The 19,026-nt window shown below is 34.6% G+C and overlaps 1 protein-coding gene and 1 pseudogene across 1 annotated transcript; one reads left to right on the top strand and one right to left on the bottom strand.

The window, feature by feature from the left end:
- Nucleotides 1–2,312: 2,312 nt before the first annotated feature.
- LOC128175791 (uncharacterized) lies at nt 2,313–7,253 on the top strand (annotated as a pseudogene).
- A 250-nt stretch (nt 7,254–7,503) lies between these two features.
- Nucleotides 7,504–10,138, bottom strand: LOC128175368 (plasminogen-like). The gene is made up of 3 exons (XM_052840934.1): nt 9,670–10,138; nt 8,983–9,219; nt 7,504–7,749 (listed from the first exon to the last, which is right to left on the bottom strand). The coding sequence occupies exons 1-3, from the start codon at nt 10,007–10,009 to the stop codon at nt 7,511–7,513; spliced, it is 816 nt and encodes a 271-aa protein (XP_052696894.1). The 5' UTR covers nt 10,010–10,138; the 3' UTR covers nt 7,504–7,510.
- Between the last annotated feature and the right edge of the window lie 8,888 nt (nt 10,139–19,026).

Raw genomic sequence — 19,026 nt, 5'->3', positions numbered from 1 at the left:
GAGGGGGCGTGAGTGGAACGAGAGAGAGAGAGAGAGGGGGCAAGAGTGGAGCGAGAGAGGGGCGAAAGTGGAGCAAGAGTGGAGGGAGAAAGAGAGAAGGATGAGATTGGATCGAGAAGAAAGGGGCGAGAGTGGAGCACAAGAGAGGGAGCGAGAGAGTGGAGCAAGAGAGAGAGAAAGAGGGGGACGATAGTGGAGAGAGGGGGCGAGAGTGGAGAGAGGGATAAGAGTGGAGCGAGAGAGAGAGAGAGAAAGAGGGGGAATGAGAGTGTAGTGATAGAGAGGGATGAGAGTGGAGAGAGAGAAAGAGGGGTGAGAGAAAGAGGGGTGCGAGTGTGATTAGAGAGAAAAGTAAGAAGGGGTAGAAGTATGGAGAAAAAGGGGTGTGAGTGAGCGTCTGGAGAGAAGTGTGAGAGTAAAGGTGGAGAGAGGGTGAGTGGCGTGAGAGTGGCATGTGAGAGAGAGGGGACGAGAGTGGAGCGTGAGAAAGAGGTGGGCGAGAAGAGGGAGCGAGAGAGATAAAGAGAGTGGAGCGAGAGAGAGAGAGACAGAGGGCGAGAGAGAGAGGGGGGCGAGAGAGAGTGGAGGGAGTGAGTGGAAGGAGAGTGTAATGATAGAGAGGGATGAGAATGGAGTGAGAGAGAGAAAGGGGTGAGAGTGGTGTGAGAGAAAGAGGGGTGAAAGTGTGGAGTGAGAGAGTGGGGGGAAAGAAAGGGGTAGGGGTATGGATATATTTCAATACTTTATTATAAAATAATGATACAAAAGAATATAGGGGTGTGAGTGAGCGTGTGGAGAGAGGTGTGAGAGCAGAGGGGGAGAGAGGGGTATAAAGGTGAGGAAGAGGGAGAGGAGTAAGAAAGGTGAGGAAGAGGGAGAGAGAGAGGGATGGGAGAAAGAGTGGTTTGAGGGAGTGTGGTGGAAAAAAAAGAGTAGATTGAGTAAGTGGGGTAAGCGGTGGGGCGTAATTTAGGTGAGATGAGGGAGAGAAAAAATAGTCCTTTAGGTTTTAGAAAATATACATTTACAAAAAAAGCCGAGTTCTTTAATAAACGGAAACTGTTGGTGTAAAAGTTAACCCATTCAACATCTTTTATTATCGGTCGCAGGAGCTATGATCTAGTCTGTTTGTGGAGTGTTAGAAAGTGCCATATTATTTTTCGTCTCGATAGTTGTAAAGGTCATGAATGGAAAATCTTAAATTTGTTACATTGATATGACGTATTGAAAAATATTTAATTTTTTCTTACCTTTTATTATTTTTTAATATAAAAAGATTTAAGTAATCTTTTTGGTACGTAAAAGTATTACTCCAAAAGGAGAGGGGTGTATAAAATGTAAGAGCAACTCGAGTAAAATATGAGTTTCCGAATGACTGAGAGTAGAATAAGACAAACGATATTCTGAATATATCGAGTTTTATACAGGATTTAGTTTTCTTAGGAGCCCATTTAGCTAAGCTGATCAGCAGCAGTAAAAGTCATTCCTTCGATCGGTCATCGCGGTTGACTTTCCGATCCTTTGTTCCTAATAATAACGTCACTCGCAGCTATTCAGAGCATCATATCATTTTTTTTTGTAACGGACCCTCTGTTTATATGTTTATGATGATAGATAAAAATAGCGTTATAGTATTAAAAAAATGTTTTTTATTATTGATTTTTTATGTGAGAGAGAGAAAAGAGAGAGAGAGAGGGGAGTAGGCACGCGTTTTATACAAATACTTATATTTACATTTGCAAATATGTTCCTTATATGAACCTACATGTATCGAATAGCGAAAATGTTCAATTCTGTATGAACATTTTCATTAGGTCACAATAATCATATCACGCGCTTATCGCTTGGATTATTGTAAACATAAAATCTCGATAATTTTAACAGTTCTGAACCATTTGTCTTTTTCAAACGTAAATATAAGTAATAAAGAGCAATGTTAAAAAGTTCACCGGGATATGAAGTTGGTTGGTTGGTAAGTGATCAAATTTACTGAAAAGCCTTTCAGGCTTCAAATGATTTGATCACGTGACCAACCAACTTCATATCCCTATGAACATTTTAAATTGCTGTTATTTTCTTAAATGAATACTATTGAAGTAGTTTTAAAAAGTTGGCGATTTGAAGCTGTACATCAAAATAATCTTTTTAGTTTTAGTTCTTTACCGCGCTTTTACATTTTCGTTGTCGTTAAGATATGTGGTGTCATTGTGACGTTTTTCCTTTGTGACGTCACTAATAGTTCCGAAATAGCCATGAAATACATTGAAGAAAATTTTTTATTATAAATTTCCTTTACACATAATTTGCACACAATGGACAAGGTAAATATTGGCGCTTTAATTTCCGGAATTGCGAAATTTGCAGATTTTGTCCCTGTATGTGTAAATGTATATGTAATATTAAACCTGTGTGATAATTTGTCTCCTATTTTGTTTACCATTAAATGATGCAGTTTTCAAAGACGAAAAAAAAATTTTTGTTTCATATTTACAGACAACTCATCCGCTGAATGAAAGAATAAAGGAAGAATATGAATTAGTCACTCTGTTTGTCAGAAAGGTAACGAATCCGTTCATAAAAGCTGGATATCTACTTGTATTATGATTACAAAGAAAGAAAACTTTAATGTGCATCAAATCGTATTTATTAATTTTTTAGGTCGGTGATCTGAACCGTAGAACTGGGGAATTTACCTTTTGTCAACGATCTAGAAAATCAACTGATCTAAATAGTCATGGTTGTTTTGGTTCAGGAGATGATAGGCCCTACGAAATAAAGGTACTGCGTGACTTTATTTTTAGCCGGACTCATTGCGTAAGCAAAACTAGTAGCCAGACTAAAGCTACGGCGCACGGTCTGAACAACCGTTGAAATCGTTCTTTGCACAAAAATGTAGTTTTGATTTAAGAACTTGGAATGAATAGCACGTCAATAGTTAATGTTAGTGTACATCTGATGAATACCATATCACACGATATTAAAACGGAAGATCTTGTTCTTGTAACATTCTCGATACATCGAGTTTGCAACAATGCAAAGTTGCTAAACGGCGGAATATATTGTATACACTAAGAGCCTAGGCCATTCTAATATTTTAGATCCCTATATCATGCTGAGATTGTTGCGGTAATCTTTTTAATCGCGTGTTTAACAGTTTTATCTTAATTAATAAGAAGATGTTAAATATTTAACCCTCCAACGATTATTAAATTTACGACATCAATGTGAATTTGCATTTATACACTTATATTAATCTTAGTTCATTAATTTATAATGACTCAATGTGTCTATATTTAGTCCATTATATTCATGAAAACGTTATCTATACACGTTAAATGAAACGGGATATCGGATATCTGTAATTAGAGTACCTTGATTTTATTTTATTTTTGGGAATTGATGATAACCAACTCTCCTATGCAGTTACTCTGACAAACCGAAAGTAAAACAGTGTTTGCACAAAGTCTCCGTAAATCTCCGACAGCAGATAGTCTCTCTTGCTTGTCGGAGATTAACGACGACAGCCGAGCGTTTGGTTGAACGAGACGAGGGTTCAATTGCTTGGATCCATAAATTTTCCAGAAATATTTTTATCACTGATACTTAGTTTGATTGAATTTATTCTATCTTTAAAATCATATGCAAGGGGTTTTATCAACATTCTTGAGTCGAAAAAATCCGAAAATTCGTATTTAAAAAATGTGCTTCATTCAAATACAGATTAGAAACTACCTGTACTTGTCATGCAAAATAACATATTCTTGATTTTAAAATAAATAAACATCGATAAAATCAACTCCCGTCAGTTCTTTGGTACTTCGATTTTTTAATCGTTCCTTGTTATCTTTAAATGTGAGACGTACCGTCAGAATTTACGAAATTTTAGAAGTGAGATATTAAATATTTAATCTACATACTGATGGTCATTGACTAAACGGTTATATCCCCACTCAAGCATGAATATGCGATAAGGAATAAAATTTCTCTCTCTCTCTCTCTATTCGTTTAAGTAGTCCCGCCTTTTTAACCTGAACATAACCAATTATTGTTTGTTTATAAAGTAACTGCATTTCTCTTCTAGAATTCACTAAGCGACAGTATCATTGAGATCGGCAGCAGCACACACACATTAAAAACTGTGAAATCCAAGAACAATTTCGTATTCAGCCTACAACGAGTAAGTACTTGCCACAATATGTTTGCCGTATTCTCAGGACAATTTTATCAATACGATTTGTGTAACTAATAATCATTACTATTGATGTGTTTTTCCCCACAGGATTGCCACGAAAATGACTATAAACCATGTAAACAAAACGGATTTACAGTATGTCCTTCGCCCCTTACTTCTCTCATCAAAGAGATCCCAAGTGCAGAAAAGACAAGTCTTAAACAAATTTCAAGATTTTTGTTCCTAGTGATTCCACACTGGAGTAGATGTCAAAATACAATGAAATTCCATTTCTTATTTTAAAAAAAAACCCTTTTTAGGACGAAAATCCTTTAACAGTGGGTGTGAAAAAGAAAGTCGCAGAAGATGAAGCCAGAGCAGCAAGATTGAAGCAGATAAAAGACTTCTTTACTGATCCAGTGGTACATACTCTCTCTCTCTCTCTCTCTCTCTCCCTCTCTCTCTCTCTCTCTCTCATTTTCTATTTCTCTTGCTTTGTTATTAAACCTCACCCCAAACCAGTTTCTTTGACAAGTGTTTTTTTCTTTTTTATGACCTTGACTTTTCCTTTAGGACAGGGAGATATTTCCTTTAAGCGAAACAAAGAAACCCCCTTCTCGACCCATTATCCCAAGAGAGGTACACTTCTTTTTCTAACCTCATTTCTTAATCAAAAAGATTAAACGTAGGTTTTTCATTTGAATGATGATAAATATGTTATTTTCAAATTATTTTTTAGATCCCTTCGATTGAAGAAAGTGTTACAAAGATGTTGGAACAATTCAGAACTGCAATGAGGTACTGCAATGGTTGTCAAAATGAAATATACATGTGCACAGATGTTGGTGTATGTTATCGTTCATAAATTTATTTGATAATACATTACATGTATATAATGTTTATACAGTCATATTTAAATAAGAGTTTATCTCAAAATAGTAGCCCGGAGTCAATTCATTGTATTCAATTCATTTCATTCATTTCCTGTAATTCATTTCTGCGAATCTACACAAATGACTGCAAAAATATTACTTATTAGGTTAGACATTGACGGTCTACAGAAATTTGTCGGGTTAGTAACGTATATAGAAGGCAAGGCAAAGCGTTTAAATAACCAATGACTTTGTGGCATTTCAGTCCAAAGCAATATAAGGTGTTTTGACTGTCGTTTACAACTTTTAATATTCAATGCTATTTTTATAGTATACCCACTAATATTTGCATTTTTTCCTCTCTTTATCTCACCAGGCATTAGCAATGAAGCAGAACTTAATAGATGGTACTTCAAAATTTCCTCCTCCATTATTTTTTTTAATACCCGCGGTAGTCGGCAGTAAATAATAAATTGCCATTATAGATATTTAATATTCATTATCATTACCTTATATTAATTTAGTTCAGTGGCACGTTCAAGAGCAAGATCCTAGAAAATGTAGCTAAACTTTCAGTGCTTAATTTCTACATGTAGTATTAAATTCTAGATGACTACCATAGTTACATGTACATCTTTGCACAAAATATAGTATTTAAATTATTTGTTCTTGTTTTTCGCTACATATTAAATGGAACTGCATATTTTCATACACAAATGTTTTCCGATTCACTTGTTTTAGTAATTGACATATAGCAGTATTTCAAAAACCAAATGGGCGTTTCGTTTAATAGAGTTCCATCACTTACATGTACATGTAGTGAAAAACAAAAGAAAGGAAAAAAAATGCGCAGTACACATAAAATTGAACTTGTTGTAATACAAGCAAGTTAATTATTTGGTAAAAGTTTTCTTTTACACAAAGAGCAGCAGTTGAAAACCAAAACTCCTAAGCATAAAAATTAATTTTAATTTGCACATGGCCCTACGAGCAGACCGGTATGAATTTCTTTTGTAAATTCATAGTTATTTCTTATTAGTTTGAAGAGAACACGGATTTTATTTTTTTGAGTATGGAAATTTAGAATCTTTTGGATGATATTATGAATGGTATATCAGAAAAATTTTCTGGTGAATAATTTTTGCACATTTTAACCTATGCTGCGGGAGCATTCGATGTTTAAAATTTAACCGTGTAATTTATGAACTCAAAGCGATAATAAAGTAGAGAAATCAGATCAGTATCGAGAGACCATAAAAAGGAAAATTAACAAGCTTTGGGTGATGTCATGTTGTAAATTGTTGTCATGTTGTAAATTTTGTATTTACACCTACCCATAAATTCAAAATTTACAACATGACAATGATCTTGATGTACATATCTTCATGTCATGTCCTAAAGCTTGATCCTAAATATGAAAGCTCTGAAAAAAACTTAGACATTTTCACGACGTTCCTAGAAAATGTCATTGGCCTAGTTCATAGATATAGCTATGTACATGTTAATATGGCCGTGCTTTTTTCCTCATCAGATTGCATGTCTTCCCTTTCAGAAATGAAGAAAACGTCCTTGAGACTCACAGGTATGGGGAATCGGCTCCTTCCTTAGGACAGGTTCATACCCAGAGCCAAAGAAAAATAAATTATCAGGTAAGTGTCTGAGTTTTCAATATGACAATTACTATATCATTCGTGTACCGGTATGTCTTTGATGTTATTTGAGAAAAACAATGGGGAAATTCGACCAGCAAATCACGCCAGAAATGGATATTTGATTGCAAATGATGAGGAAGTGAGAGAATCTTAATCTTGTAGCAGTGTTCATGAAAAGGTGAGATAGGCACGCTTAAATTGTACTAAGGAAAAAGAAATCCATTTTTATTTCGTCTGAAACATAATTTGTTTTTCATTCTTGTCAGGTTGCACATCGAACTCCATGGTATCTCAAATTATGCTGCTGTGGTACCATCACGATTCCTAAGAAGGTTATTTTGTTTAAAATACTTTCATAATATAAAAAGGAATAAAATTGCTAAAAAATGCAGATGTTTATATAACGATCAACGAATGTAACTCGCCAATGTTTATTTCTTGTTTTAAATTTCAGGTCAAATTGGAAAATAGACAGAAAAGCAGCGATTTTCTACCTTAATCTAGTAAAATTTCAGAGACGAAACAAGGTTTGAAAACCCATTGGAATTGAATATGAACTTATCAAATAAAAAATCTAAAGAATTCTAAAGCTTCGAGTCTATGATGTACTGCAGTCAAAATGGATCATTTTAAGAATTTTTGGTTCAAAAACATACTGTATTCAATATGAAGAAAACCTATTTGTCCCTCTTTCAAATAATACCAAATATATTTGTATTCAATGAAACTATATACAAATCTCTCTTTTTTGTCTTAGTCAAATCAAATGTTACGGATAAAAATTAGATGTTAATTACGAGGAACTTTTATATTCATCAATTACACATCGGTATGTCACAGTAATCCCAGGATGTATCGGAATAACACCATGGGTCACTGTCATCGCCAAATGGGTTTCTACAGTAGTTGAACTGGTCGTCCAGAAACGTGTAGGTGTGGTTTTGTTGGGAGGTATCCGCCCAGTAATTGCAGGGACTCCCTGATTTGGTCACATTGGTTCTCCCATAATAATCCACTCCGTTTGCCGTTTTCTTGCAGTTTCTTGAAAAATCATCTAAAAGAAAAGGGAAGAAAATGGAGATGCAAATCTGAAGATCTTTATTGTTATTTCTAGACAATAAAATAACTAACCAAAACACCGAAAAAAAACCCATTGATATGTGTGTGCGGATGCAAAAAAAAATCCTGGGGGGGAGGGGGTCGAGGTATCATTTAATGTTTGCCGGAGGAGGGGGGGGGGGTCAATGCATATTTTCGGCAAGTTAACTATCATAATATAAATTTTAAGAAATTTCAATATTCCTGGATGGTGGTGGGGGGGGGGGGGTGTCCGGACCACCGACTCCCTCTAGATCCGCGCATAGTATGAGCAGATACAGAGAATCAAATTCAAATTTATGTAAATTCTTGTATGTTTTGGCCGTCATGATTTTCTAGACGTTGATTTAAATAATTTTTTTCCCAAATAGCTGAGAGAGAGAGAGAGAGAGAGAGAGAGAGAGAGATTAAATTCAATACATTACGTGATTTGGACAATTTATAGAATTGGTTCTCGAATGCCTTAATTGTTTGCTCTACCATATTAATGAAAATCATTACCATGATTGCTTTTAAAATGTTCATGTCCCTATATCCCTAGTGTCTTCCGACACTGTTTCATTTGCCTGCGACTTTCTAAGTACTGCTTCAGGTCTAGTCATTTGTTAACACGATCATCGAACAATAAAGCTCGTCGCATTTCAGTATCTAATTTTAAACAAACTGGAACAATCATGAAAAAAAATTAAAAAAGGTATTTTTGACGCGTAAATATTTTTTTAGTGGTCTTAAAAAAAGCGGAAAAAGGTTGAGGAGTAAGGAAAAGGTGCGGTTTTAACAAATTCCCATAAAAAGAAAGTAAAAAATGAAACTTTGAGATGACCCCTAGAAAATATAGATGGTAAATGTATGATTGCTTAATCTTAAAGTAAAAGGTCTTGCAAGAAATTTAATAAAAAGTATAGGGTAGAGATAAATAGGTTCTTCGTTAATAAAAATGAATTTTTGTTTAAAATGTTCTAACAGACTCTCTTGTGTTCTTTTCTCTACCTGTAAGTGCTGACGACTATAAAATAAAGTCATACTAGTCTACTTCGTGGAGTTCGTGGGTTAAGGACTATAAAAACCAGTCGTTGAAAATAAAGAAAAAAACATCTAAAAATTAAATTTCCCCAACAAAAAAATTTCTTTAAAAATTCGAAATTGTTCTCCCAAATGTAAACGCTAACAATATGCTGTAAACACTTACAGCAGAGAGGAATACCACACGACTGCCACCGTGTGCCGGGGTCCACGGTGAAACACCAGGGACCAGCCTCTTCTTCTCTATCCTTGTCTAGATTTCTACAGAAGTTCTCCTGGTTCCCCAGGCTTTGGTAAGTATGGGTGTGAGGACTCTGCTGGTCCCATCGTTGGCACTCTAGTCCATATTTTGTAGTGCGGCGATTTCCGATGTATTCCCATCCAGCTTTTGAATGAATGCACTCTGTATAAAAACAGAGTTATAATAATACCTTGCGTTGTCACTATCCTTGATAAACGTATCATTGGGATGTTGTTGGTAATGTAGCATTATTAATCATTCTTAAGGAAAGAGAACGAGTGTTATCATTTTATTTTGCAAATATATGGCAGTTAATCTGTAAGTAAAATACTAGAAACATGTAAGAGGGAGATACATGTGGATATTTGATACAGTTCTATAGAAAAAATGAAACAAAATATAATCGAATTTCAGAGTACGTTGTTTGACTGCTGTTTTTTTTTGTCTACTCAACATTTCATTAATATTAACTGGTCTAAACAAATTGATTTTTAAAGAATTCAGAGCAATCCGAAAGACTCGATTAAAGCAAAAATACTTAATGCAGGACTTTCAAACATTTTTAGAAATTTTACAGCAATTGTTACATTGGATTTAGTTATATGTTAATACCTTTTGTGATAAACTGCGAAAATCCCAATGTCACACGAAATGACGAGTTATACAGGATTGATGATAAGATACACCTATCTTGTGTTGGGTTATGGAAAAACGAAAAGCACTGATCGTTGGACATGCACGACACACCACATCCTTCTAAACTAACGACACTCACGCGGTCATGTAGAATTCCCTCTGTTGGTTCCCTGTCGTCTGCCTCAGGAACCTGTACATAGGTTGATGATCGAAAATACGTATTCTGTGTCCGTACAGAAAATTCACATAAAATGATAATCTGAACAACGAAACAACGAAAAAGTATGAAATTGAAACGAGGCATCATACTATTCATGAATTAGTAGGCAAAGTGTGCTGTGGTATTCCGCGGCGTAAAGAACCTATTCGCATCCTGCTACATCATTTTTAACACTAAGCATTGGTTTATGGATCTTTTCAATAAATTACTTGTTACCACTGAGGTTGATCGTGTCACACCGGATGAAATTGCACACTAGTGCGCATACCAGACTGCGCATGTCTCACACCAAACGAAATTTTAATTAATAGTTAAAAAAACAATTAAGCATGATTTCAAAATTAAGCTCATTATACACTTAACAAAACTTCCGAGTGTTCACTCTGATAAATAAATAATTTGAAAGTCATGAAAATAAGAAATGAATTTTCAACAATTTGAAACCAATATGTCTTAGCAAAGATAAGAGCAATACTAATTAAGATCACTTACTCGACACGAAACCTAAAAAAAGTGGTTTGTTTTTATTGCGTGCTTCATATTAATGGCATATTTTGCAATTGGCATGTCTTTAGTAATAGTCTCAAATGATGAACACTTAGAAATGCAGAATGACTATTGAGAAACCAAAGTACTCAAATTACAAATATCCGGGTTCATTTTATGTGCATTGAAAATGTTTTCATATTATGTGACATTATTACAGACTAAATAGATACATTGATAATGTTATAATAATGTAATACATGTAATATTAATAAATTAATTGAGTTTATAAGCATGTGTTTACATATTTATTTTTATATCGTAAATTAAATAAATCGAGGGAGGGTCATACATTTAACATCTGCACTAAGATTGACTGTTGCATAGTTACGCTATTAAAACAGCTCCCAAAATTATCACCTCATAATACTCAAAGAATGATTCCTTATTCCTTAAGTACAAGTAAATACATTATATTGGGTGAACACTTTGAACTTTGCTTAGTTTAGTTAACTTTTGTTTGGAAAAAATGATCAATGCTATTCAAATCATCGTATGCTAATGATGGGCCCTTAGAGAAATGATAATAAAAACACAATAAATGAATGTTTTATGTCATGACACAGATGCTTGTCTACTTCAATATATATTCATTACTGATGTTTAAAATGTATTAGAAATTTACCCATGAGAGAAAAACACTAAAGCATGGCTGATCTATGCTTTTAATAATTAATCTCAAATTGTTCATATCTGTCTAAAATACTAACCATTCTGTAAATTTAATTTAATTTTTCGTCTGTGCAATGTGTCGAAGTCCAGTTAGGTGGAAAGCATTAATTAAGAGCATTTATTTCAGCAATCATTCATTAATAGTATGAGTTCTGCGAAGGTCGAAAAGTTAACTGTGTTATTAACCTCGGCATTGTCAGATTTTTCCAATAACCTGTTAACCTTTTGAAACGTGATAAACAATTTTAAACAAACATGGGTGCCGTTTGCTTCTCAAATATTTTTTTCCGCGCAATTTTTTTCCTCGCAATGACATCAAGACGAATCCCTTAAATCATGTCAGAAAGGAAATAATGTTTTATTAACGTGTCATTTTTGGTTGACATATATCTTAGTAAGTCATTTTCTATCTCACACGTATCTTGCATGCTTTCTTCTATTACTAACTGTAGGTTTTGATACAGTGGTTAGTGTATACTTTACTTTTGCTGTTACTTGCACAAACCTTTGGTATTATTCATATCAATTTGAAAAGGAAAGTTTATTTGCAATTCCCTTTACAAATCCAATCTGATATTACATTTTTTGCCTTGTTTGGACTTTAATAGACACGTTCATGTATTCTACAAGTAATATAAATTACGATGCAAGACCATTTTTATCGGAAAAAGAAGAGTCCAATTAATTTTAAAATAGCAAGAAAATTATATTCAGTGACTAAAACATTGATTCGAATATTTTTATTTCCTTTCAAAACATCTAACGAATATCAGGGCTTTTATTTGAAACACTAAAAACTGTTACGTTAGATGTTACCAACGTGAATAAGTAAATAACCATAAAACCTATTAGCTCATCTAAACGTTCCTTTTGTAGACAAGTATTTGAAAGAATCATCAATCTTTTTGTAGAATACCCCCCCCCCCCCCCATATCATGTTTTAATCATTTATAATTACAATGCTTCAGTAAGGCATTTCTGATAGTCAACCAAAATTTGAGCGTCAGTCATCGGGTTATAAGTGAAATACAAAGCTCACAATACTCTGTTATGTAAATAAAGCTAATTTTGAATTTTTAAGGTTTAAACCTTACATAAATGTGACAATTGCATGGAACTGTTTATTTATGTCAGCAACTTTAATCAGCAATTAAAAAATAAGCTTAAAAAAGAACTTTTTACGGTATATTGACAAAAAATTTTCATATAATTCTGATATGGCCTACACGCTTTACTCAGAAGGTCTTGAGTGTTTATATTAAGTATGAGCCAAACAGGGCTAAGTGGATAGTATATATTATTCTCTGAAAAAAAATGATTTCTGCACGGTCAATATGACCTTAAACCTTGATCTACAAACTTTATTTAATGTTACTGCACATTCTTCTTCAGTGGATGAAGTATGAGCCAGATTGGGCCAAGAGGAGAGAAGACATGCTCTGGACAACAGATATCGGACGGACAGACGGACGGACGGACGGACAGACTGACCACAATAGAGCTCCCGCAGAGCGCGGCCTGATAAATTAAGGGGGTAAATTATGCATCAGAGATCCCTGTGATGTAAGCAGATTACAACATTTCAATCTCTTACATCTTATTTAAAGTATATACATGTAATGTTATTAACAATTACACGAAGGGGTAGTGTCATTAAGGTTTTAATATACTACTTAAAATGATAGACCAAGTCCCTATTCAAATTTAAGAAATAAGAAATTTTGTCATATTCACTTCTCGCTTTGAGAGCTTCAACTTTTTACACCTGCATGTACACGTAGGTGTCAAATTGATGGTGTAGCAAAGCAAATAACGGGATTTTGACGTAATGCAATACTTTAACTTCTTTAAATACAAATATTCCATACGCATGGTTTTATTGAATTACTTTAATTTATAATGTTTATTGAATCATGCCATTAAAAATGTATACGATAAATGTTACACCTATAACAAATACTTTTTTTTACATTGCTTGCTGACTACCATTGTTGATTCTCTATTCATCATTCTATTTTAAAGACCATTTTTAAAAGAGCAAACAAATTTAAATCAGCTTAAATCGTGAGTTTACTGACGGCTTTATACTGGCGGTTTGTATTTCTGGATTTCAGGGGGAAAAATTGTAATGCAAAAACAGAATACATAAACTCCCAAGGGCGATCTTAACAATTATGAACATTATGCCAATAATTCATGAAGTTTTATCTTGCTCAAAAAATGAAAGAACTATGAATAATAAATTAATGATTAACAAATATTTCAGATATCGTTTGATCCATTATATCGCTGATATACAGTACATTACTTCACTTTTTAGAGAGGTAATAAAACATAATGGATCACTTTCTTTTAATTACGACAAAGAAAACGTTATACCGGTGAATAAAATTTGATCGGCAATTCGTGATGCTTGAGCTCTTTTTCCAGATGGAGACACTTTTTTGTCATTTGTATTTTTTGTTTATTTAATCTCCATATATCAAGTTTCAAAATTGTTTCGGGAGCATTGTCATTTCAAAGTTTATAGGTCTATTTGTGTTTGCATTCTTGATAAACAACACATTTCATTTTTAGGAACTTCAGTAATGCATTTTTAATAGGTAACCAAAATTTGAGTGTCATTTGTTGAGTTATAGGCTAGGCTAGTTACAGAGCTTGCAATTCTTTGCTATGTAAACAAAGCTTTTGTTTACATTTCGAATGCTGAAGTAAAAATTCCAATTTTTGACCTAAATATGAATATGTTTAACATTAGAAATTGTTTATTTATGGTAAAAATGAATAAAAAGATAGACAAATCAGCCTGAAAATATGTTTTACTGGTATATTGAACCTATGTAAACAAAACAGGGCTCGATCCTTGTTTACATGACAAATAATTCTGACCTCTCTATCTTGCTTATAACTCAACAACTGACTCTCCAATTTCATTGAATCATTAGAAATGCATTTTACAGCATTGTAAATAATAAAAACAGATAAACAGAATTTAACCAAAATCGTGACCATGCCCCTTTCTATTTGATATATTATTTAGCTCATTAAATCAAACGATGTGAGTGCCCAATTCAGTAACTCAATTTCTATGTATCTATGAAAGATCTCCTGTGTTGGTTAACTCTCTGTCTAAACCTTTCTAAGAACTATACACTCTCTCCATTTCATCTCTAAGCACATTTTTCTCTTTGATTACTCTATCCATCCCTGTCATAGTCGTAATTGAAATAAGGTTAGTTGGTGTTACGGCACAATGGATATCTTAATTATTTCTCTCTTTTTTAATTTTTTTAACTCCATTTCCTTTGATTTTTTTTTAATTTTCTCTTCATCTTCACATCTTTTTTTCTCATCTGACTATCTTATTTTTTCTTCCTCATCCATAGATTTTTGTGTCAATTCACTCTCTTTCACTTTCATCTCTGAATTAATATTCTCTCTCCTTCTAATCGAACTCTCTGTGTTTTTGTCTAAACCTTTTCTAAGAACTATACACACTCTAACCACATTTTTCTCTTTGATCACTCTATCCATCTCTATCATAGCCTTATCTCTTTTTCTTATCTCTCCACTCAGCTATTTCAACATTCTTTCTCTTTTAATTGATTTTGTAAAGTTTCTAATTGCTGTTGACTACTAGGATCTTGTGAGTATTTTGTTGTTTGCTCTTAAGGTTGGTTAAACTCTGATTTTATTTTAATTTCACCTTGTTCAACCGGATGATCCCATATCGTGCTTGGAATATATGGATAGTTTTTTTTTAATCTTCAAAGGTTAAATCCCCTTGCATTTTACATAGGGCCATTTGCTTTGTTTATGTCTATGACTGAACAAGTAAGGGTCCTCATGACACAAATAAGTATTCAGGGTAGTCCTGATCTTGATCTTATACTCTAATTGCCCTAAATCTGCCTAAAATAGTAGATTCTTCCTAGCAAAAATGTGCATCGATTGTGTCATCAGACAATCCGACGACAAAATCAAATTAATGTATGCTTGTTCATGTTTTGCTAGAAAATATGACACAAAAAAACTAATTAAAGGAAAAATAAAAAAAACAAGAAAGTTCGTATTTGGCGCCGAACTCTCAATGTTACAGGTCGTAAAATACGATCACTTCTGGCACCAGTGTTGTAAAATGTGATATTTTATAACATGCAAAGTGTGCCCAGTTAGTGAAACAATAATTACAGGATTGGCTAGAACGTCCGTCTGTAATCAGGGTAGCAACACAACTATCGGATTTCGCGCACCTGATTAGCTGACTTTTACTACACCTCGAACCTGATGTAAATAATATGCCTATCAATTATCACTACAACAAATTGAAATATATTCTATAATTCAATATATTATGTTAAATCAACACACATTTAAACACAAACAGTAAAACAAATAAAATAAAAAAGTAAATTACTAGCAGGATTTGAACCCAAAACACTACATGTCTATATTCAGAAGTAAGAGCTGGGACCAGTGAGCCATGCAAGACTTTAAACCATGAGTGTAAGCCTTCAGACTTTGTTTTCTTCTGGCGATGATACTCAACTCGAAGTCCAGTACTTCTTTGAACAATAGTTTATTAATCGTGATCGTATAGTTAAGATTACAACAATCTAAAGCAGCCCAAATCAAGAGTCTCCACAATCTCATTTCATATGGGTATATATAAGGTTTTACTTATGATGGACAGTTTTGACTAGTTCGGCCCATATACGACGATCATGAGTGAACATTTAGTGTTCAAAATTAAGATTAATATTTTATTTCTAAATAAAGTAACAAAACCGTCAAAACTGCCAATCAAAGAGTCTGAATGCAGGATGTGAGTCTCCGAGTCCTGGGTCTCGGAGTCCCCCACCTAGTATGAGGCATCACTTACTCACAATACGTTCATTCATACACGGCATAAAAGGTTACAAAGGTTAATATATCGAATACACAATACATGTACTAGAGCTATCGTTGCAGACACAGAATCGCCAAATATGTCACAGGTTGTTAAACTCTCAATTTGGATATTATTATGCCCGTATTATGCACCTGGTTTCATAACATCATTTAGGAATACTACGCATTGCTACAAGAGTCACAGAGTTCATTCTGTCAATTATCATTAACACCATTCAGTGCGCAGCATCTAGGTACACATAAATATCACAGTGACCATTATGTAATACTAGCAATTCAAGGTCATAGCATTGCTATCTGTTTACATACGTCCCCCAAACAAAAGAAATATCCCGAAGGGAGATTTCTCATGCCTGGCGCCCGGAATAGTAAAGCGTCCTTGATCTACCCTTGATCAGACGAACTTCCTAGTGACATACCAGTCAGAACATCTATGTTAAGAGATAGTAACAAGTGACATGTTTCCACCTCCGGCTTGGAACCTCATTCATCTATAAAAACAAATCTATAACCAGGATGTATACATGTTCATAAAATCATATAGCTTGATTATATCGCATTACGACCATGAAAACAATAATGAATAAAGTATGACAATAATGATCAAGATGAAAATAATCGTAATTCATCATCAAAGTAATACTAAGTATGGTTAAGCTTGATGTCACATATATATACAAAGTCAGTGCATGCTTATAAGTTCACAAAAATATCTCTTCCTTCCTAGGGGCGAGGTTAGCGTCATAAGTTCGGAGTCCATCGGTTTCTTCCTAAATTTCTCCAGAGTGAATCAACAAATACAAGATTTACATTAGCACAGGATAACGCACATTTCTACTTTAACACATTTCACATTTTTTAATTTTCGCTAAATTTCACAATCCTTTCATAAGGAATACACAGCTTCCTCGCGGCTGTAGCTTAATTATTCATCCATCATCGGCACCCGTGGATAGAGGGTCGGCGCGGATGGCGAGGCGACTTCTCGCGGAGCGTCTCCTGCGTTCCTCTGTTGCATAGACATCGCGGCCTTCTCTTCCAGGTATTTACGTGCCAGCTCTGGGTCCGGTCGATAGTATTTGGTCCATGGAGATTCTTCATATTTCTCCTTTCCAAGTAATTGTTGTGCCAGTTTGGTCGAAATAGTCCCCGTGTTACTGGTCAATTTGCGAGGTTCGAGTCTTCCGCTCCGTCGGGGTTTCTCTTGGATCCTAGTGTCTTTCGGATTGGTTCAAGTTCAATAATGTCACTAGAGGTCCTTTTCTCTGGATTCTCACAACAAAATACAGTGTCTTTGGAAGAACCTTTCTTATCTCCGTCACTACCCCTTTTTCGACAACCTGTCCAGCAACCATTACAGCATATACCACCCCACTTTTTAATAGTTTTACGTTTCTTAATACAAAGTCCTATCGTTATTGTTACTGCCAAAGTTAAAGTTAAACACACATAAAACCAGGGGCTTCCCACCCAAGACGAGGATTTTCATGGGATGCAAATTAGTTACTGGCAATTCCGCCATAAGTGAATTCATAAGGAAAACTTTAATATCTTTGGTTTTATGATTGAACCATGAAAACCTGAGCAACATTGTCCCATACTCAAGATGTCGATCGCAAAATTTGATTGTTTTTACGAAAAATCTTAAATCATGTAGTCTTACAGTTTCTTTACTTAGTCGATGTATTTTGAGTATATGTTAAATCTCTTTAACTCGCATATACATACAAATAACCGAGGTGCTGATTCCGCGTTTACTAGTCGGCGTATCTCAATACATGTTTAATGTCACAGGGGGTCATCCTGTCATGTCTTTTTAAAAGCGTGCAATATATACAAAGCTAAGCTTATTCAAGATTATTTACATCTACATTAAAGTATCTTATTTATTCCAGTACTTTGGTTAATTGCTTCAATATAGCCAAACAATCTTCAGCATATTTTTGTTTGCTATTTTTCTTACGGGGTTTAGGGATTGGTTTACGCGGTTTAGGGATTGGTTTGAAGCCTAGACCTACTTTAGGGACTATTTCATCTATTTCCATATTTTCATCTAAGGATACATTTGGGTTATCTAAGGGTATTTCATAGTCTTGACCACTATTTTCATCACATTGTTCTGACTCATGGGTCTCATCCGATTCTGAATCTACGGTTTGATCATTCTCGTGTTTATACTGCTGATCATCCATGATCGTCTTAGCTCTTATACGTCTTTGAAGTTCTGCCAGGGGAATATCCTCTTTGTCTGAAGATCCTTCTCTTTCCCATTGTTTGGACTGTATAGCTCTTTCCAATGGTTCTGGTTGTATGTCTTCATTTTCTGACGACGATTCATCTTCCGGTGGCACCACATAGTTAGTTTTTCTTAGAGTTCTTCCACCATCTTCAGTAGTTTGTGAAAGGGGCCAGTGCGAAATATCTGCCAGTCTTAATTGTCGTGCATGGCATTTGTTGGTTAATCCAGTCAATTGATCTCTCACCACGAAACTAACTGGTCCTTTCTGCTCTATGATTCGATAATATGGTAGCCACTTTTTATCTAACTTATTTTGTCTTCTGTTGTTCTTAAGGTAGACAGGGTCACCTACCTGAAAATTTTCATCTTTGCTTCTCTTATCGGCCCGAGCTTTCTGTTTCTTCTTGGCTTCCTTCATATTACGATGTACTCGCAGGAAAGCTTTATGCTGTTCTTGAAGGGCGATCTTGTGTTGATCTTCTCCCGCATATCTCCTTCGAGGTTTCATTAACGTATCAAGAGGTAATACGACATCTCTGTTGTACATAAGGTAATATGGGGAAAACTTTGACGAATCGTTAGGATGGAAACGAATGGCTGCCAACGTCTGATTAAGATGAATATCCCATGTTTGAGCGTCGTCTGTTGTTTTCTTAGCCATCACGTCATGTAGAGTTCTATGAAATCGTTCTACTTTACCATTACCTTGAGGGCTGTAATAAGATGTTTTGATATGGTTGATATT

This window comes from Crassostrea angulata, chromosome 3 (genome assembly GCF_025612915.1).
Source record: "Crassostrea angulata isolate pt1a10 chromosome 3, ASM2561291v2, whole genome shotgun sequence".
Classification (NCBI taxonomy): Eukaryota; Metazoa; Mollusca; class Bivalvia; order Ostreida; family Ostreidae; genus Magallana; species Magallana angulata.
The sequence above is the reverse complement of the archived record's forward strand: the minus strand, read 5'-3'. Positions and strand labels throughout refer to the sequence as shown.

Bases quoted from the DNA above. Each gene is read 5' to 3' on its own strand.
- LOC128175368 (XM_052840934.1), bottom strand. From the start codon at position 10,009: ATGAATAGTATGATGCCTCGTTTCAATTTCATACTTTTTCGTTGTTTC. The intron at 9,220-9,669 runs GTATTAACATAT...GTTTTTATACAG, and splicing joins TTCGCAGTTTATCACAAAAG to AGTGCATTCATTCAAAAGCT. The intron at 7,750-8,982 runs GTAAGTGTTTAC...CTTTTCTTTTAG, and splicing joins GTGTGGTATTCCTCTCTGCT to ATGATTTTTCAAGAAACTGC.